Here is a 21,980-nt window from a genome sequence, read left to right as displayed (position 1 = left end):
AGCGCTATTTGGGTTGAATGTTGGCGACAAGTCAGATGAACTTAATCAGTTTGAAACTGAGACTAAGTATATCTGAAATTTCCACAATTAAACATATAAATGATACCTTGGGGTGCCTGAGTGGCTCAGTCAGTTAAACCTACTCTTCATTTCAGCTGAGGTCATGATCTCAGGGTCGTGAGATTGAATCCCACATCAAGCTCATGCTCAGCACAGTCTCTTTGTCCCTCTCCTCTGATCCTCCCTCTGCTTGTGGTTTCTCTCTCTCACTCAAATAAATAAATAAATAAAATATCAAAAAATAAAATAAACATATAAATGATGTCTTAAAAATTTCAATTCTGAATATTTTCCTTTTCTGAAAATCCCTCATTCCATTTCCAAAAGGCCCTAATACCCAGTAGAACAAAAGAACGCTTGTTGCACACGGATTCTATTGTAATCTGTGAGAAAGCTGATTATTGAACCCAAGACTCTAAAATTCCAAACCTTTCTCTTAGGAGAGGAAGTTCTTGTTCTCAATTATATTTCACCAACTTCCTCTTAGTAAATAAGAAAGATGCCAGGCAGAGGTTCGTGGACTGTGTGGCCACTGTGTTCCTTAGGGCAGAGTAAGTCTCCAGGGTGGGGCCAGTACAAACTTCTACCTGGCATCAAGACACTGGTTCTAAAAATATGAGGTCCACCATGAGACTCCGAGAGACCACTCACTTAACAAAGACTTCTTTTTTTTTTTTTTTAAATTTTATTTTTATTTATTTATTTGTCAGAGAGAGTAAGTACAGAGAGATAGAGTGTCAGGCAGAGGCAGAGGGAGAAGCAGGCTCCCTGCGGAGCAAGGAGCCTGATGCGGGACTGGATCCTAGGACGCTGGGATCACAACCTGAGCAGAAGGCAGCCGCTTAACCAACTGAGCCACCCAGGTGCCCAACAAAGACTTCTTGAGCACCAAACATTGGACATATGCTGCTAAAGGAAGATGCAAAGTGGGTATGAATTCTTCAAGCAGCTTGCAGACCTAACAGAAAAGATGAGATAAATATGTTGGTAACTGTCAAACCAGAACTTGAAGAACTTGAATGGGATATGAAAGAAGTCCAAAGTGATTATTGAATTTTGCACAGCTAGAAAGATGATAAGGTGTCAGACAATGAACATTATTGAATGCCAGATCAAAAAACTTGAACTTTATTTAATTTACAGTGAGGAGCTCTTTTAAAAAAAAATTATTTATTTGAGAGAGACAGAGAGAGAGTGCACGGAGGAAGGGGCAGAGGGAGAGGAAGAGAGAATTTAGGCAGACTCCACACTGAGTGCAGAGCCCCATGTGGTGCTTGATCTCGTGACCCTGCCCCTGAGATCAAAACCTTAGCTGAAACTAGGAATTGGATGTTTAACCGAGGGCACCACCCAGGCCCGCCACAGGGAGGAATGCTTGAATGATTTTCTGGCAGGACCTGAGATGTTGTTCACTGACCCACAAGTAAACCATAAAATCTAAACCTTGGGAGCCAGGAAGTTCAAGACTGAATATGCAGGGCTAGGAAACTAGGCAGATAGAATTGATAGCTAAGATCTGATGGAAATGCATAAGCATACTGAAGTAGAGAATAGTTGTAATAACACTACAAATATGTATACGTTCAGGGCCAAAATGTAAAAAAAAAATAAAAGGAGTCAGTGATTGAAATAGAAGAGGATATAATTGGAATTTTTATAAGAGAGAAAACCAGAGAAACATATTAAAAAAGGATTTCCAGGATGAGATGAAAAGAAAATGAGGTAAACAGCATTTGCTATAGTCTGATAAGTGCTTCACTGAATGGTTTCCCGTTTATTTATCCCAAAATGCCTCTAGGATAAATATTACTATTTCCCACAGAGGTGGACAAGAAGGCTCTAAGCCACCTGTTGAAAAGCCTCATGGCAGATAGGTGATAGAAATTCACACTCCTGGGGCGCCTGGGTGGCTCAGTGGGTTAAGCCACTGCCTTCGGCTCAGGTCATGATCTCAGGGTCCTGGGATCGAGCCCCACATTGGGCTGTCTGCTCAGCAGGGGGCCTGCTTCCCTTCCCCTCTCTCTGCCTGCCTCTCTGCCTACTGTTATCTCTCTCTGTCAAATAAATAAATAAATATCTTTAAAAAAAGAAATTCACACTCCTGCTCACCAGGTAGGCCCCACTGAATCAACAGTGAGAAATACTGGACAGAGAAGCAGCAAGTCAAAACCCCAGTCCAATTCTTATGTTCACTCCCAGGGTAGCATGTGATAAGCCATTTCACGCCCATAAATTTCAGGCTTTTCATATATTTAGTGAGGTGTTGAACTAGATCATGTACTCTACAATGTTCCTTTTTAGTTCTGATATTTTATGATTCTACAGTTTTATAATTTTACAGTAAATTCTGGAGAGGATACAGAGGAAATGGATGCAAACTAACATGATTAGCATCAACAAAAACAACTGGGACTTCTTTTCATCTGAAAATGAGGGAGAGAACAAAATGATTAAACATATAAAGCTGGAGACATTGCACTTAGAAGGCAGAGGAGACAATTTCAAGACTGGTTGGATATTGGGTGGAGGGAAAGTAGACTACTAAAAATGGCTATCAGATGTTTGATGAACCATAAATCAATTGGGCTGCTTTTGACATACATACATGGAAGTTTAAAGTTTAAACTTCCATGGGAATGGTTCAATGAATGATCAGAGAACTTCCGAAGAGAAAGAGTATGTATGATGGGTGGGGGAGAAACAGAGGGGAAGGGGGAGACTGGAGGAAAGAATCTCAAGCAGATTCTGCACTGGAGCCAAACTTGGGGCTCAATCTCACCACCTGAGATCATGACCCGAGAAACCAAGAGTCCCGTGCTCAACCCTGTGCCACCCAGGCACACTTTAGCTTTTCTACTTCTCTTAAAGAAAGGGAAGAAGGGGAAGATGTGTTTAGATAAATTAGCTTCCAAATAAATCTGTTTAAGGGGCGGTGCTCCTGGGTGGTTCAGTTGGTTAAGCATCTGACATCGACTCAGGTCGTATCTCTGTATGTTGGGTGTTGGGATCAAGTCCCATGTAGGGCTTCCTGCCTGGTGGGGAGTCTGCTTGTCCCTCTCCCTCTTCCTCCCCTCCTCCCTCAACTTCTACACATGTGCTCTCTCTAACTCTCTCTCTCTTTCAAATAAAAAAATAAAATCTTTTAAAATACATCAAATAAATTTGTTTACAACATTATGAACCAAGTTCAGGGTCCATCTGAAAAAAGGCAGAATCTTCACAATTTCCATAGTGCAGATCTATGGCCTGGAACATATAACTGGGCTGCATAGTTAAGTGAATTCAGACTCTGATAGCACTTTTAAAAGACAGCCTGGTATCCTGATCTGGTGAACACAGTAAAGGCTTGGAAGTCAAGATACCTCAGCTCTAGTCCTCTCTCTGCCAATAATTAGTGGAGTGACAATAGACAGAGTTATTCACATGTGTGTGCCCCAATTTATTAACCTGTAAAATAGTAAAATTAGTAGGTACTTCATAGGTAAAATCACCTATCTTAGGGGTAGGTTCTCAAAAGATGGTGGATAAACGGAGCTGGTTAAGTCAAATCATCTGTTCAGGCTCTTAAGTTTGTTAATATCCACTACCTATTCATTCAACTTAAAAATATATATGCCTTCCTTATTGTGCTTAATGATTTTGGAAAATGATTAAACATTATTTCTCAAAGAAAATCAAAGCAATTGTGTGTTAGAGTATGTTGTTCAGTGTGTTGGAGTATGTTGTTCAGTGTGTTAGAGTATGTTGTTGTTTGAAACCCTCTTTGGTTCTGACATGCATTTAGAGTCTTCCTCTCCACGCCAGTCATCACCAGCAACTGAATTATCTGTCTAAATGGAACTAACATCCAGTTTTAACAGTTTACTCCTTGGAGATAAAGACCCAGTGTGTCAAAAGTCTATAAGGTTACTGTCAGAGTGTATGGATCAGTCACTACCAAAGTTCTAGTTTAGTTTTCCTTTTCCAAAGGAAAACATACTTATGTCTGAATTCAAAACCAATCTTTTCATATACTACACTTTTGAGGAAAAAAAATATATTTTTTTTCTGTTGTGGTTTTGTTTGCCTGTTTGTTTTAATCAACAGTCTCTAATTGTTTACTCAGCCTTGTGTCAGAGAAAGTTCATGGCAGTCTGGAATTCAACCTCAGACCAAGGTCCTTCTCCATTGCTGAGGCACTTGCACAATTAACCTCAGAGGGAGGATGCTATTCTGAAGGTCCCTTACCCCAGACCTTTGATATGTATTGGGGAGAGGGCACTCAGGAACTTAGGCTTTAATGTAGATACTTCAAACAAAATTATGGAGCCTCCAAGTCAGAATGTGAAGACAACACCATTATTATCTTTAGGAAGATTTCACATTTCTGAAGAATATGGCTTCCTTCTTCCAAATCCTCTGGTAAGTATAGAGCCTTGGACCAGGGCAGAATAGGTTTCTCAAGATGCCGATTTGTTCCTTCTTTTGTTTGCTAAATTTATGTGGGCATCGGGAGACAGGTGATCTAAATCCCTGGACAAGACGTGACGACTTAACGTATAATTATAAACAAAAGACAAGTGACAGTCCTGGCTCAGCATAGCACAGCTCAAACAGAATGTTTTAAGGCCAGCCGCTTTTAATAGATTGTCAGTCAGTCCAATAAACTTATGAGAAAATCTGTAGTTACCAAGGAAAAGTCGGAACTTATAGATCAATTAAAAGAACAAATCAGTTTTTCTTGGCTTGCTCGTGGGAGAGCAAAAAGAACTCTGGAGGTCGGGGTACTTTGGGCATTGGTGGGAGGAATCAGATATTCACAGACATTGATGAGGAGAGGAAGTAATCCTTGAGAACTAACAATACTTATTTCTTAATTCTACTGAAGTTACAATGTAAAGAAATTCTTTCATTACTTAACTTTTAACAGCACTGCTTACTCTCTAGCATGTTAAGCTGTAAGAGTGATTAGAAACCATCGTGTCCCAACTTCCTGCTTTTACATTTGGGCTACCTAAAGTTCAGAGGAAGTGACTTGCCAAAGTCATATAGTGTCAAAAGCAGAACTAGTACTCAAGGCTCTTAACACCTTTTTTTCCCCTACTACATCATAGATAAGGTCCAAACTACTTGGTTGAGAACGAGGGGTCCAATATTGCAGTTATTGCAATAACTTAATAGATCTAATTCCCCCCCCATAAGCCTAATTTGTCATTTAACTACGATTAAAGAATGGTCTAGAATTCAATGAGCTTTTATTGAATACCTACTCTAATGCTCATTTACTTTCAACCGTTATTTGAAGAATACCGATGAAGATATCATCTATTCATTGGTCTCGAAAGCTGTCTGTAGAGCTATTAGTTGAGAGAACAGGTCTTAGAGCTACAAGTAACTTGAACATCAGAAGTAATGACTTCAGCATGTTGTGGAGAGTAAGGCTGTAGCCCAGAGTACAGATTGTATTCTCTGACTGCCACTGGGTGACCAAGAATTTGCTTTTGCAAGGGACTTAGAGGAGTCCCGAGATGTGGGTCTTTCAGGGCTAACGCAGGAAAATCCCGGGCAAACCAGAAGTGGTCAGTTGCCCTGACTTGTACTTACTAACTCTTGTAACCCTGTGTTTATCACAAGAATTGCCTGACCCTGTTTTCACATGGAGTGGATGGAGATCTAGTGCCCCTCCCACTGGACTGCTGTGGAATGAAACATTTAAAATAAATCCAGTGAGAGACTAGAAGCAGTTCTCCTGCCCTTCAGTCCAATGCTCATTACGAACTCCATTCTGTGCGTAAAACTTGATTCGGGAATATTCTCACCATCCCCGGTTCACAAAGAAGAAAAGGCCAACAGGCTAACACACTCTTACTGGGATTGAATGTGTAACTAAGCTGAGGAAAAATAATCTCATAAAGTATGTAACTTCATAACACCACAATGATTGAGTTCCACTCGGTGTTTCCTTCTTGACAAATAAGAGAACTAGATAAGAAACAATAACTGGTATCCAGTGTTTGTGATATCCGGAGCCAGATCGTGTTTATCTTGTGACTTGGTTAATGGATAACCCCGTAGAAAAAATTTCCATTTCTGAGTTTATATAAGAAAAAAAAAAAATTCCCTGGCAAACTGGGCCTTCTTTTGGGTAGTCATATGTCAGATTTCTGAAAATGTGATTCTGTGTTTCAGTTTTAGTTTCCTTTGATTTGTGTGACAATTTTAAACATCTCTGTTTCTGGGAAGAGGTTTGAGGAAGAAGTTCTAATCAGAATCTGCCCCAGGTTGCTCAGTCCATCAGAAGGGATTTTTGTCATCAGGCAGCTGGTGTTGAAATTGGTACCAAGAGAGGTGTTGAAATTGATCACAAATTAGGAAGTGTCTCACACTGACTTTGCTAAGGGCACAAACAGGTCTTGCTTCCCTTTAGTGTAAAGGCAAGTGGTGGGAGAGCTTTTCTGTCACGTTGACTAACCCAAAGATACTCTTTCAGCAAGCTTGGATGCTTACTATGAAAATTTACTTCAAGACTCTGAAGAAAACAGTCAAGCTAATGAATAAGCAAATATTGTGGCTTTAGGGAAGGGGACTGGCTCCAAGAGTGTTAAATACTCGACCCCACTGTTTTGTCCACTCTCAAATATTTCCTGGGGCTAATGTTTCAGTGTGGAAAATGTACACCTGTCAGGCTCCTGTCCATAAATATGTTGCAAAAATCATTTTCCAGATCATGTGTCCTGTGCCTCTGTATGTGTGTTTGGGTGGAGGGAGGTGGGAAGTCATTTTTCTTTAGACATAAAGAATACAAGGAAACCAGTCTGGCAGAAAAGGAGGGACCTACAGTAGATTACAGGCATAGATTAGATGAGTACGGAACAGAGATCTCCAATGTTAGGCTCAGGAATCTGTATTTCACGCATCTGGCTACTGAGATAACCCAGCTGGTGTTTGAATCTTTTCCCAGCAGGATGTTAAGTGCAGGGTGAATTAGAGCAGCAGTTCCTGGACTGCACACCAAAATCATTTGGGGGGCTTTAAAAAATACTGACGCCAGAGCCCCACCCCAACAGTTAATTCAGAATCTCCAGGCTAAATGGCTTGTGCTTGAAAGCTACAAAATGCATCGAGGACAGTGCAGGTCCAGGCTAGAGATGAAGGCTGTAGAAATAAAGTTGTCATGGCTACAAGAAGCACTGAGTAGAGCTCAGAAGTATTCAGTACAAAACCAAAGGATGCTTCTGTGAACATAAGCTTCTTGTCAACTATTATCTTTGATTTACTATTCTTACAAGGGCAGGAAAAACACTTGATTCTTTCCTTCCTTTCTTTCTTTTTTTTAAACCGTTCCCAGCTAAAGAGTTAGTTCCCAGGCTTCATCCAGAAGTAACTCACAAGTGGAGAAGAAATGATGGAATTAGAATATCGCTATCTCTCCAAATGTACCAAATGTAGGCATAGCTGTCACACACACACACACACACACACACACACACACACACAAGGCCACAGGCAGCCCTGTTCTTCACTACACACTCCTGCTCCAAGTAACATTTGAGTACCGTGGTGGGTGCTGGTGGGTGTGATAGAAATCCGGTCCTGCTCCTGCAGATCTGGTCTGCTGGGGGTGTTTCTCTAATGGGGAGGACAGGATGGTCAGTGGAGTCACAGACTATGCAGGACGACTGCCATTAGGGGAACCTCCTGAGAAAAGCTTTGCTGAGGAGTGAGTTAGGGGAAATTGGAGGGGGAGACAAACCATGAGAGACTGTGGACTCTGAGAAACAAACTGAGGGTTTTGGAGAGGAGGGGGATGGGGGGTTGGGTGAGCCTGGTGGTGGGTATTAGGGAGGGCATGGTGTGGTGCATAAACAATGAATTCTGGAACACTGAAAAGAAATAAAATAAAAAAAAAAAAATTTTTACTGAGCCCAGCCTTAAGGAGAAAGGCAGCACTGGGCACTGGGAAGGGCGCGGTGGTGAAGAGTGGGAAGAAGACAAGAAATTCATTTGTGAATCAGATGTTGTCCCTGCATTCTAATCCTCTTTGGAATGCGGGCTGTGCTGTAGGTATCAGAGAAGGAAAAAGATGGGATCTGACCAGCCCTTATTAAGAAGGTTCTGAAAGGCAGCGGCAGGGGTGTTGGGGGGGAGGCACATCTGGAGTACAATGTCTGTCAGGTGGCAGCTACTGGAGAAGCAGCGACAGCCTGGAGGCAAAGGCACCAGCAGCAAAGGAAAGGAGGCAGGAGCATGAGGTCTTCCCTCTGCAATGGGTGGGAGGGTGCTTTCTGTCAAAAAGATTCTAGCGCTGAATGGGAATTTAGCTGAAGGAGGAGGACTATAATGCTAAAGGTCTACAGGATGACATGTGGGCAATGGTAGAAAGGATTAAAGCTGTTCTGGAGAAGAGAACTTTAAAGAGTTTCGAGGTGATCCTGGTGCATACCAGAAGTGATGGGGAAAGCTTCCTGGAGAAGACAGAACTTGGAGCAAGTTTGCAAGGTTTGGGGTTTTTTACTTAGTTTAATTTTGATCAAAATATTTATTAAACATATTTTATGTGGGGAAAAAAAGGAATATCACCATCTTATTAAAACCAGTGACATAATAGACGGAGGAAAGAATCGTCACTGGTGGCTCAGAATCAGACACAATGCATCTCCTAAGAGAAGTGCACATTCCTCACTGCCTGTGAACTATTCTTGACAAAAATTCTGATGAGGCTGGCGGTGCTTCTGATGGCTCAGCATTCTCAAAGATGATCTTTGTCCAGGGCTCAGAAGTTCTCACTGTTTGGCAATAAACCCATAACTGATCCTTTAGCACACACACACACACACACACACGAAACAAACTGAGGATTGTTGGAGGGGACATGGATGGGGAGATGGGGTCACTGGTTGATGGGCATTAAGGAGGGCACTTGATGTGATAAGTACTGGCTGTTACATGCAACTGATGAATCACTAAATTCTACCCCTGAAACTAATAATACACTATATGTTAACTAAATTGAATTTAAATTTAAAAAATTTTTTAAAAAAAGGAAAAGGGGAATTTTAAGTGTGCCATGGAGCAGGAGAAAAGGACTGCTGCCAATAGTCTTAGGGATGTTGGGAACTTTATTCTTTTTTTGGACTTTTTTTTTCATTTTTTAATTTAAAATTTAGGTAATTAACATACAGTGCAATATTGGTTTCTGGAATAGATTCAGTGATTCATCACTTACAAAGGACACCCAGGGCTCATCATAACAAGTGCCCTCCTTAATACCCATCACCTGTGTAGCCCATTCCCCTGCCCACCTCCCTCCATCTCCCCTCAGTTTGTTCGCTGTCATTAAGAGCCTCTTATGGCGTGTTTCCCTCTCTCCTTTTTCTCTTTTTCCCCTTACCTGTGTTCATCTGCTTTCTTTCTTTAATTCCAGATATGAGTGAAATCATATATTTGTCTTTCTCTGACTGACCTATTTCATTTAGCTTAATAAATCCTAGCTCCCTCCTTGTCATTGCAAATGATAAGATTTCATTTTTTGATGGAACAGTAATATCCCATTATATTTAGATACCACATCTTCTTTATCCATTCATTAGTTGATGGACATTTGGGCTCTCTCCATAGTTCGTCTCTTGTTGATAATACTGCTATAAACATCTGGATGCTTCTCATTTCAAAAACTGCCTTTTGTTTTGTTGTTTCCTTCACTGTGAAGTCCCATTAGTTCACTGAACTTTATTCTTTTATAGGGATCAAATAACTGTTTGGGAAAAAGAGACACATATATACTGCCCTGTAGAAATTCACAATCTTTGATGGAACCCCAGATGCCTAGAAGGAGGAATAGAAAAATAATTGCTTCAGTACTATTTTGTAGCATTGGAGGCTATAGTTTTCAGATAGAAGTTGTAGGTAAGAAATATTCATATATTTTCTTGAGAAATTATTGCCACCTCCCCTAGTTTCTGGGGCATGCCTGATCATGTTGAAGGGGGATTTGAGGTAGTGATGGCAACAAAGTAAAGGCAGAGACCAAGAGATCAGATTTCATAATAGGTAATGTAGATCAATATGGAAAAATGTGTTTGGGGGAAGGGAGATTGGATGGTATAATTCTGTACCAAAATTAAGGAACCAAGAAAGGTCGGGGCAGGGGGGCGGCTGGGTAGCTCAGTCAGTTAAGCAGCTGCCTTCGGCTCAGGTTACAATCCCAGAATCCTGGGATTGAGCCCCACATCAGGCTCCCTGCTCAGCAGGGAGTCTGCTTCTCTCTCTGCCCCTCACTCCACTCTCATGCTTTCTCTCTCTCTCTCTCTCAAATAAATAAATAAAATATCAAAAAACAAAAAAATAAAGGAACCAAGGAAGGTAAGTCAAGCCAAAGGGGAAATTGGCAGACAGAGATAAGCAAGTAGAAGCAGGGGTAGCTAAGACAGTCCTCTGAACACTGGAATTTTAAACACTGATGCCACTTTAAGTTTTCTGGTGCAGGAAATCTCATCTGCAGAGAAACATGTGATGATAAGGGGAGACAAACTGACAGATGCTAAGAAAGAATAAAAAAAATTGGCCATAGGAAAATACAAATATGCTCTTTTCACTCAAAAGGAGGCTCAGGGCATTTATTTGTTTCCCTGGACTGCTGCGACCAAGTTATCACAGTTTGGTGGCTTAAAACAACAGAAATGTATGCTCACAGAATGCGGGAGAGCAAGTCTGAAGTCAGGGTGTTGGCCAGACTAGTTTCCCTCCAGAAGCTCTGCAGGATCCTGACTGGCCTCCCCTGTCTTCCCGTGGCTCCAGGTTTTCCACTTTCATGGCAGAAGAGCTCCATTCTTGGTGTCGACCTCCATGTGGCCTTCTTTGTGTCTCTATCTTCTTCCTCCTCACTGTCACTCTTCTGAGGACACTTGTCCTTGGAGCCACCTTAATCCAAGATGATCTCATCTTGCAATCATTAACTCAACTACACCTTTCCCCAGATAAGGTCACTTTCGCAGTTTCCACGTGGGTCTAACTTTCTCTCTCTTTCTCTCACTTACTCTCTCTTTTCTCTCTCTTTCTCTCCTTCCTCCCTCCCTTCTTTCCTTCCTACCTTCCTTCCTTCGTGGAGGCATACATTCACTCCACCATGGGAGTGAGGTGAAAAGATAAAAGCATTCCAGGGAGAGAGGGACCTGAGCAACCAGAAATAGGATTGTCCATGCACGCATGGGACGATGAAGACAACAAAGCAGGTTTATGGCCAAGCCGAGAGCCAAATACGGGGCTGGATCCTAGGTCCCGGGGATCATGACCCGAGCCGAAGGCAGACACCTAACAACTGAGTCACGCAGGCACCCCTGGCTCATTATCATCAAGCCTAGTAATTTGATTTCAACATTCTTTTTTTAAAACTCTATAAATACCCAGTTTAACAAGTGCTTTTGAACCAACTTTTCCATCCTGCTGATTTCCTCATTAAGGAACCAAATGTATTTTGGACATACATTCTCTATTTGTGTCAGCAATTTTTTTTAACTTTTTGAAAATTATACTTTGACAGAGGTGTAATAGGAAATCGGTTTTTATAAAGGAAAGAAAGCCAAAAATTTTATTATCTTTGCCCATCCCACGCCTGGATCTTCCAGTTATTGGAATGAGAGTGAGAAAAACACACAAGTTTCAATCTCCTACCCAGTTACACCCATCTTCCATCCCCCTATGTCCTCCATTCTCCCTGTGTTTACTCCGAGGTGGTTGGTGTTAGTGCACTGAACTCTGAGTCAGAGTAGGTTGGGTAACCTCAGGAAAGCAGAAAGTCATCCAACATCCCTGGGCTCTATTTCAGGATGGAAATGAGGTAATATGTTCTTTTGTTATTATCTTATTTATTTGAGAGAGAGAAAGACAATGAGAGAGCACAAGTGATGAGGGGAGGGAAAAGCAGGCTCCCCGAGGAGCAGGGAACCCTATGTGGGGCTCCATCCCAGGACCCTGGGATCAAGACCTGAGCCGGGGCAGACACTTTGACAAAGCCACCCAGGCATCCTGAGATAATACATTCTAACCCATGACATGTTCAACACAAATGTAGATGGATTACAGACATAAGCATCAACAATTAAACTAGAAATAGCCTAAAAGAAATATTGTTGGGATGGGAAGAAGTTTCTAAAGCATAATGTAAAAACCCAATGGCATAAATGAAAATATCGGTTCACTTGACTATCCCGTTGTGAACAGCAGTTTCACACACTACACAAAATGTAATGATCAAAGCATATGAAAAGATATTCAGTCTTGTTAATAACCACTGAATTATAAATGTATACGATAATATGATAGCATGTACAATTTCTGGAAAACTACTCAAGAAACTTGCAAGTGTTGTTATAACTAGATAGGAGGATGAGAATTAGGGTACTTTTACTTTTCATCTTATAAGTTTTGTGCTTTTGAAATGTTTTGCTATAAACATTGATTGCATTATTTTTAATTATCATTTCCAAAAAAATATATTTCTTGTGAAGTTATTTTAATAAGTTTATTAAACATGAAAATCATTATAGAACTTTAATGCAATCATACAATACATATCCTATCTTCAAAGCATAACAAAATGAAAAAACATTTGGTAATGCCCCTGTCTAGAATCATCGCTAAGCAGCACCCCCATTATATATCACATACTATAATGACAATTATAAATTTATGTAATTTTTCTGTTAAAAAATCAAGAACTGGTTTTCAACCTTTCCATGTAAAGAATCTTTAATCCAGCAAATCCACTTTCAGAGATTTGTCCTAATAATAAGAAAATATCCAGAAATATATGTATAAGGATGACTGTTTCAGATTAGTTAATAGTGAAAAATTAAAAACAATTGGTAGTATTCGTTAATAGAATACTGGAATACCATACAAGTTTTTAAAACAGATGTGCTAGATATGTGTGAACTGACAGAAAAAAAGGTGCTAGCTTATGAAAAACTCATCAACTAATCCTGTCTCCTACCTTGTAATTAAAAAAAAAAACTGGCAATCAAAAACTAATTAACAATTCAATACTTTCTTCTGTCTTTAGAGGAAAAGCTAGAAAGAGATGCTACATTCTTAACAGATGGTGAAATACCTTCAAAATCCTTTCTCTTCTTCTTGATCATTTTCAAGGTCCCACATCAGTGGTTTTCAAACTTTGGAGCACATCAGCTTCACCTGCTGGGTGTGTTTTAGCAAACCCTGGGCCCCATCCCAGAATCTCTGATTCAGTAGGTCTGGGGTGAGGCCTGAGAACATGCATTTCTAACAAGTTCCCATGCTGTTGGACTAGGGAAGCACAATTTGAAAACCCAGATCCTCATGAAAGCATGGTTTTCTTGTGTTTGTGTGATGTGTGAATCACAAACATCAGAACTTTTAATTTTTTCTTTTTTTCTAATTGTTATCGAAATTCTGTTTAGTGAACACACCGTGCACTGCTGGTTTCAGGAGCAGAATTCAAAGATTCATCACTTGCGTATGACACTCCGTGCTCATCACACCTAATGCTCTCCTCGATGTTCATCACTGCCTAGCCTCTCTCTCCCTGACCCACCTCCCTCCATTCCCCCTTGGCTTCGTCTGTGTTTTTAAGAATCTCTTATGGGGGCGCCTGGGTGGCTCAGTGGGTTAAGCCGCTGCCTTCGGCTCAGGTCATGATCTCAGGGTCCTGGGATCGAGTCCCGCATCGGGCTCTCTGCTCGGCAGGGAGCCTGCTTCCTCCTCTCTCTCTCTGCCTGCCTCTCTGCCTACTTGTAATCTCTCTCTGTCAAATAAATAAATAAAATCTTCAAAAAAAAAAAAAAGAATCTCTTACGGTACGTCGTTTCCCTCTTTCTAAAGAGGGGAGAGGAAAAATCCAGAGGAAGGCAGAGATTCCTTTAGGAATCTAAGGGAAAAGAAAACATAAATACTCCGCTGCAGCCTAGCTGAAGGCAGAAGGTAGTATGTATGGATTTCCATGCAGGTGAGAAAAGCAGAAATCCAGATGCCTCCATTTAATTTTCAGAATAGGATCGCTAGCCTAAGCATCAAAGGAAGGCTGAAGGTGATGATTTTGTTACAATTTTCCTTGTTAAAAACTACTTTATTTTATTTTAAAAATTTTATTTATTTATTTGAGAGAGAGTGAGTGTGTGGCGGGGGGAGGCAGGAACAGAGGGAGAGAGACCAGTAGACTCTGTGCAGAGCACAGAGCCCCACATGGGGCTCAATCCCTTGACCCTGAGATCAAGACCTGAGCCAGAAATCAAGAGTCAAGACAGTCAACCAACTGAGCAATCCAAGTGCCCCTTAAAATCCACTTTAAAAGGACTCTTTGAATATTGTAGCTCTGCGTCTGTTTCTTTTATGCAGATTATATTCCATTGTCTCTGTAAAATTGCATTCACTTTTTGTTCATAAAACAGACGTATTATACAAATGAGATGACAAACAAGTTGCCAGTTCAGAGTCCGTTTACCATAAATGTTTCTGCCTTGATTCCTGCTAATAGTCAACTCTGCGTCCGCTCTGTAAACCCCCAAACTTGCGTCAGCGTAATTATCAGCCCTCTTCGGCTCTGCACCCATCGCTGAGCAATGCTTGGGAAGATTATACTACCATCCTTATAAACTTTTTCCCCCAGGGAGAAGAGCACAGAGCAAGGCAGATTCCTTCCCAGAAGCAGGGGTATTGTGTGAAGAATGTGTGAGGATGGGATTCCTGGGTGGCTCAGTTGGTTAAGCATCTGTCTATAGCCCAGCTCATGATCCCAGAGTTGTGGGATCAAGTCTCACATCTGGCTCCAGCAGGGAGCCTGCTCCTCACTCTGCCTCCCACTCCCTCTGATTGTGCTCTCTCCCTCTCTCTCCCTCTCTTTCTGATGAATAAATTAATAAAATTTTAAAGGAAAAAAAGAAAAAGAGAACACCTGCGGAGGAGAATGTGATGGAATTTTCTTTCCATGACATCTGAATCTATAGTAAAAATAAAACTAATATGATGATGGGGCGCCTGGGTGGCTCAATTGCGAAGCCTCTGCTTTCAGCTCCGGTCATGATGTCAGGGTCCCTGGATCAAGCCCTGCATCAAGCTCCCAGCTCAGTAGGAAGCCTGCCTCTCGCTCTCCCTCCCTGCCTGTTTGCATCCGTCCCCCCACCCCTCTCTCTCTCTCTCTGTGCCAAATAAATAGATAAATAAAATCTTTAAATAAAAACAACATCATGATGATGACGGTATAATCTAATTTGTTGTGAAAACTAGTAGGGGATTCTTAGTTTGTCTTGAACTGATTCCGTTTTAAAGATAGTGAAGACAGGATTAAATAAAGTCTAATTTTCAGAGATTATGGATGGGACATTAGATTCACCCACGTTATGAATTAATTAGGAGTTTGAACCGCAATTTGTCTCACATTCTGAGAGACAGAAGACCGCCTCTAACAAGTAATTTGTGGGTAGCTTATAGTTCCATACCTCTTCAAACTGTGCTGGGTCTTATATAGTATTATAATACAGTATAATGTACATAATATAAGACAGTGTACTGTTCATATTTTTATGTTTAATTTCCCATTCCTTCTCCCATCTATAATTAATTTAACACCAGCCCCTTTCTTCAAGTCATAGAACCTGGGCTTCAGTCCCCTTTGGTGAGAAATTGAGTGCATAAAGAGCAAATTCCCTCCAACTCCAGACTTTCACCTTCTATCACTTCAAAGCCAGGTGCTTCATTTGGCCTTTTACTCCCCTCTTCCCCTTCTTCCCTGACATTTTGCCTGTGATTACTCTTGTCTGTCCTTTATCTTCAAAATCTTCCTCTTTTAAGACTAAACTGCTCAATGTTCTCATTTTAAAATTGAGATAGCTCTCAAACCCACATGACTTCTTGCTAAGGCCCAAGACTCTCCTAAACATAGTAATTTACTCTTTCAGTCTCTATGGGCTCACTTCCTCAACACACTAAAATTTGAACCCTGCTTCCATGACCCTGACCTAAATTTATAAATTTATATATGTGTGTGTATATATATATATATATATAAAAGGTACCCATGTATATATCAGTCTTTCTATATATATCTATATATAACATAAAATAAATCTATAAAAAATCTATCATAAAAATAATAAATCTATATCGATATAGATACAGATATAGATATAGAAAGACTGATATATACATGGGTACCTTCTTAATTTTTTTTTTTCCAAAGTGGACAGTCTTCCTTTAACTTTCCATGGAAACACTTGACCTTCTGATAAGTCCCTTCTTTGACGTCTTCTAATGTCTAGACTTCTGTAGGGGGATTCTCTTCTGGCCCACTGAACCTCTTTTTGATCTGTGCTGCTGGATTCACTTCTTCTGCCTGCTTTGTCACTGTTCCCCAGTGTGTGCTGATCTGGGCCTTCTCCTTTCACTTGGGGACTTCTCCTTAATGACTTCATACACTTTTGTGGTTTTAATTTCATGTGAAGTTTTTACCACAGTAACTGTGCATTTCTAATACTAATTTTTTTCCTGAACCTCATACTGCAAATGCACTTGTCCAGTATGTGGCCATATCCTGACATTCTAGGCTATAAATACTGAACAATAAACTCACTATTTTTATGCCTTCTCTTTGACTCCCCTTCATTTCTGTCTCAATCTGTGTTCCCATTGATACATTCAGTAACCTATTTCCTAAACATGGAAATCATCCTTACATGGCCTCTCCTTCTTAACCCACAGACACAACATTCAGTTGCAGTTTATATTCTAAAAAAAGGAGGTCCAGACCATAGGGATAGATCAGGAGTTGACAAATTTTTTCTATAAAGGGTCAAATAGTAAATACCTGAAGTTTTGCATACCATATAGCTTTCTTGTTTCAACTCCTTGACTCTGCTGCTGTAATGTGACAGCAGCCGTAAACAATATGTAAACATATGAGTGTACGGATGAATGGATAAGGAAGATGTGGTCCATATACACTATGGAGTATTATGCCTCCATCAGAAAGGACGAATATCCAACTTTTGTAGCAACATGGACGGGACTGGAAGAGATTATGCTGAGTGAAATCAGTCAAGCAGAGAGAGTCAATTATCATATGGTTTCACTCATTTGTGGAGCATAACCAATAGCATGGAGGACAAGGGGCGTTAGAGAGTAGTAGGGAATTTGGGTAAATTGGAAGGGGAGGTGAACCATGAGAGACTATGGACTCTGAAAAACAGTCTGAGGGGTTTGAAGTGGCGGGGGTGTGGGAGGTTGGGGTACCAGGTGGTGGGTATTATAGAGGGCACAGCTTGCATGGAGCACTGGGTGTGGTGAAAAAATAATGAATACTGTTTTTCTGAAAATAAATAAATTGGGAAAAACAAAACAAAAAAAAATAAAAATAAAGTGCACTACATAAAAAAAAAAAAAAAAACATATGAGTGTAACCGTGTTGCAATATAAGTTTATTTACAGCAAAAGGTAAATTTTTGGTAAAAAAGGTAAAAAAAAAATTCCATTTCCTGGGATGGAGCTAGGATTGCTGAAACTCAGCCTATGTTCTACTTGGCTAAACCCTGGGTCCAGCACAGTCAATGCTATTAGACTAGGAGTCATCTTGCCTTCAGTCCTTTTCTCTAAGTTTAATCACTCATCATTTTAATTTTACTTTCCAAATATATCTTTTTTTAATTAATTAATTAATTTGAAGAAGAGAGTGCAAGCTGGGAGAGGGTAGAGGGAGAGACACACAAGCATTCTTCCCCTAGCCTGAGATCATGACCCTGAGATCACCCTAAGCTTAAATCAAGAGTTGGACCAAGATGCCCTTCAACGGATGAATGGATAAGGAAGATGTGGTCCATATACACTATGGAGTATTATGCCTCCATCAGAAAGGACGAATATCCAACTTTTGTAGCAACATGGACGGGACTGGAAGAGATTATGCTGAGTGAAATCAGTCAAGCAGAGAGAGTCAATTATCATATGGTTTCACTCATTTGTGGAGCATAACCAATAGCATGGAGGACAAGGGGCGTTAGAGAGTAGTAGGGAATTTGGGTAAATTGGAAGGGGAGGTGAACCATGAGAGACTATGGACTCTGAAAAACAGTCTGAGGGGTTTGAAGTGCGGGGGGGTGGGAGGTTGGGGTACCAGGTGGTGGGTATTATAGAGGGCACAGCTTGCATGGAGCACTGGGTGTGGTGAAAAAATAATGAATACTGTTTTTCTGAAAATAAATAAATTGGGAAAAAAAAAAAAAGAGTTGGACACTCAACCGAATGAGCCACCTAGGTCCCCTTTCCAAATATTTCTTGAATATCTTCTAAATTCATTGTCATTGTCCAAATTTAGTCCTCAAGTAGTACTTCAAAGCTTTCCTAATCTGACTTTATATCTTCAAATCTTATCAACAAAATTATCGTTCTGAAATTCAGATCAAACCATGTCATCAACTACATGAAAAGAAAATTCTTTTGCACTTTATAAAAAGCACATTTGATCTGATTTTCTGGCCTCATCATCAATCACCTTTTCTCTTGAGCTTTATATTGCAGTAACACGGAGTCACCTGTAGTCCCAGGAAGCACAGCTTTCTCCTATATCCACTAACACTTCTGTTTTACTTCCTTCCCATTTTCAAATTTCCCCCAGCAAAGTCACTTTCAGACTCTAACACTGACCCCCATTGTCATATATCTATAAATACTTCCCTTTTATTTCCCACAACTGTTGACAGAATTAACAATTTTCTCTTCTTTGCAAGTTCTTAAGCTTGCCCACAAGTCATTAACTGAAAATATTACACTGCATTGGGATATATCTGACTACATTTTTTTTTTCTGACTTACTAGATTACATGCTTCTTAAACCCAAGGACTGTATTTCAATCATCTGTGTGTTTGTAATGCTTAGCACAGGGCCCAGCATAGAGCAAATTTTCAATACTTGTTGAACTAAACTGACCTGAATTCTAATTTAAAGCTGAAATATGAAAGCAGTTACTCCCCCAAGCTGCTTCCCAGAAAGGTCTAAAATACTGAGATGGGGGTGCCTGGATGGCTCCATAGATTAAAGCCTCTGCCTTTGATTCAGGTCATAATTCCAGGATCCTGGGATTGAGCCCCACATCGGGCTCTCTGCTCGGCGGGGAGCCTACTTCCTCCTCTCTCTCTGCCTGCCTCTCTGCCTACTTGTGATCTCTGTCTGTCAAATAAATGAATAAAATCTTTTAAAAAATAATAATAAAATAAAATACTGAGTTGTTTCCATTTTGAATGCAGAAAGAACTTCCAGATCATTTTAGGCCTTGGATGGAAATCGCCAATGAACTGCCTCATTTGATTGAGACTCAGCAGCTTCAAGCTCGAGTAAATAAGGTATATCTTTTTCATTCTTCTCTTTAAGTTCTTTTTTCTGTTTAAGTTCTTCTCATCATCGTATTTTCATCCCCACACTACATTTCTTTCTCAGAATTATGAAAGTGGGTCAATGGACCCAGGGACACCAACAATTGCCATTGAGATTACCAAGAAAGCTACCTCACCTTTTCTGAAGAGTGGAATGACTTGTTCCTCATATTACACATGCATTTCCTTAAAATTTCCACAACCTGCACAAAATAATTTCTGAAACACATTAAGCACTGAACAAATATTTGTTTACAGAAGGAAGGCCATCTGGTTGGGAATTATAGGTAAGCTGATGGATAAGATCTAGCTGGAGAAGGGTAAGCATTGAGATTCTCAGTGTCCTCCTTGTATGTCGCATGGTTGGCGCTCCTCTCCCTTGGGTTCTGCAGAAACAGTTGATAAGAGGAGCATTATTTCCCAAGAGTGAGTAAGAAACAGTGAAACTTCTTGGTCCCTGGAGCACTGACAGTATCCCACAGTAATAAGTAAGATGATGTAACAAGAAAACATGACTTTGATTCAGGAATACCTGAGTTTGAATCTTGGCTCTATTATATAGTAGCTATCCAACTTGAAAACAAATTATTTCACCCCTGTAGTTCTACCTCCTTTTTTTACAGAAGGGGAGAAGTTCTGGTCTCATGGAATTGTTATAGGGACTAAATCACTTCTTCTGTCCCTGCCATACAGCAGCATTGAGTATATATTTATACTTCCCTCTGGTCTCTTCTCTAGTTTGGAGTGCTGTGAGATTTCAGAGATACAAGAAAGCTTTCCCATGCTCCCAAATTCTCCATCACTGACTTAAACATATTTAATATCTATAAATACTAACGGATTTAAAAGTACTTTCTAGATGCCTGTTAAGTGCAGGCACAAGATTGGAAATCCTGTAAGAGATGTAAGAGACTGACTTCAGTGTTTATGAAGATAGCAAACTAAACCTAAGAATTTATTTTCCTGCTGCATGAAGTGTCATTAATAAGACCAAAGAAATAAAAAAAAAGAAGAAGAAAAATAAGAAAATATCTTTAAGTGCGGGGGACAAGAGAAAGTACCAAAAATGGATGAAACTTTAAGAATGTTTGTTTCATATTAAGCAAATTTTATCAGAGTGTATTGTACCCACACAAAGCATACCACCAAAGCAAACTGAACCTCTATAGCCTCCTTCTCCCAGTTCAGAGTAGCAAGACAAAAGCAAGGTGGATCCAAGAACAACTTGTAGAAGGACAGATTAAGGTTCTATTTGTGAACTACACAGTTCTCTGCACCAGGCTTTCCTTAGGCTTTATTTGATTACACTGTCAAGAGTGAAGTGAAGGATTCATTGAATTGGTGCTCCTCATATGTGAAATACCAGTGAGAAAAGGCCAGGAGTGTACAGCTGACTTCTGGCTACTGAAAACATGGAAGTTGGCAAAAGAGTTTAGTACAGCTATGAAAATAATCCCCTGACACTTCTACTGGGTTGAATAGTGTTTCTCCAGAAATTGTCCACTTGGAACCCAGGACTGTGACTTTATTTGGAAATAAGGTCTTTGCAGATGGAATCAAGGTAACTGAGGTCATACTGTATTAGGGTGTACTCTAATCCAGTGTGATTGGAGTCCTTATAAGAAGAAGGAAATGTGGACACAGACCCACAGATACACAGGGAAGAAGACCATGTGAACATAGGGGCAGAGAGAGAGAAGAGATGCATCATCTACAAGCCAAAGTGTGCCAAGAGTTGCTGGTAATCACCAGACACTGGGAAGGGAAGAGGGAACAGATTGTCTGTCCTTCAGAAACTCCAGAAGGAACGAATCATATAAATATCTTAATTTCAGACATCTATTGCCCAGAATTATGAGAGAATACAGTTGTATTGTTTTAAGCTTCTGAGTTGGTGTTTGATTGTTGAGGTGGCCCTAGGAAACTATTACAACAATTGTGGCCAGTCTCTACATTTCTAATTACATATAAAACATCTAATTACATGAATCCGCTTTTAAGACTTCACTGGGTCCCCTGGGAGGCTCATTCAGTAGAGCATGCAACTCTTCATCTTGATATAGGTTCAGGCCCCACATTAGGTGTAGCAATTATTTAAAAATTTAAAAAAAAAAAACTTAAAAAAAAAAAAAGACGTCACCAGCACAGGCTGGTGACTGAATCAATTGGAAATCAGTCATGAAAAGCAAATAATATGGCTTCCAGGACCAGACATGGAGCTTCAGACTAAAAAATTGTTCTCTTGAGCCCTTTAGTTGGCACAGATAACACAATAACTGGATTTACATTTTTTTATCTTAAAGTACCTCCAGACCAGCTACCTTGCTCTTAGAAAGCCCCAGTATTTTTTTTCATATTTTATTTATTTATTTGACAGACAGAGATCACAAGTAGGCAGAGAGACAGGCAGAGAGAGAGGGGTAAGCAGGCTCCCTGCTGAGCAGAGAACGCAATGCGGGGCTTGATCCCAGGACCCTGGGATCATGACCTGAGCCGAAAGCAGAGGCTTTTACCCACTGAGCCACCCAGGTGCCCCCCTATCCGTATTT

General features: G+C 40.4%; 1 protein-coding gene across 1 annotated transcript in view; it reads left to right on the top strand.

Annotated features, from left to right (window-relative positions):
* The first annotated feature begins 4,232 nt into the window (after positions 1–4,232).
* IDO2 (indoleamine 2,3-dioxygenase 2) overlaps positions 4,233–21,980 on the top strand; it is a 55,999-nt gene continuing 38,251 nt past the window's right edge. The window contains exons 1-2 of the mRNA XM_044225333.1: positions 4,233–4,461; positions 19,306–19,401. Of these exons, the coding sequence (XP_044081268.1) occupies positions 4,363–4,461; positions 19,306–19,401 (195 nt within the window). The 5' untranslated portion in view covers positions 4,233–4,362. The remainder of the gene's footprint in view (positions 4,462–19,305; positions 19,402–21,980) is intronic.

This window comes from Neovison vison, chromosome 11, assembly GCF_020171115.1.
Source record: "Neovison vison isolate M4711 chromosome 11, ASM_NN_V1, whole genome shotgun sequence".
Lineage (NCBI taxonomy): Eukaryota > Metazoa > Chordata > Mammalia > Carnivora > Mustelidae > Neogale > Neogale vison.
The sequence above is the reverse complement of the archived record's forward strand: the minus strand, read 5'-3'. Positions and strand labels throughout refer to the sequence as shown.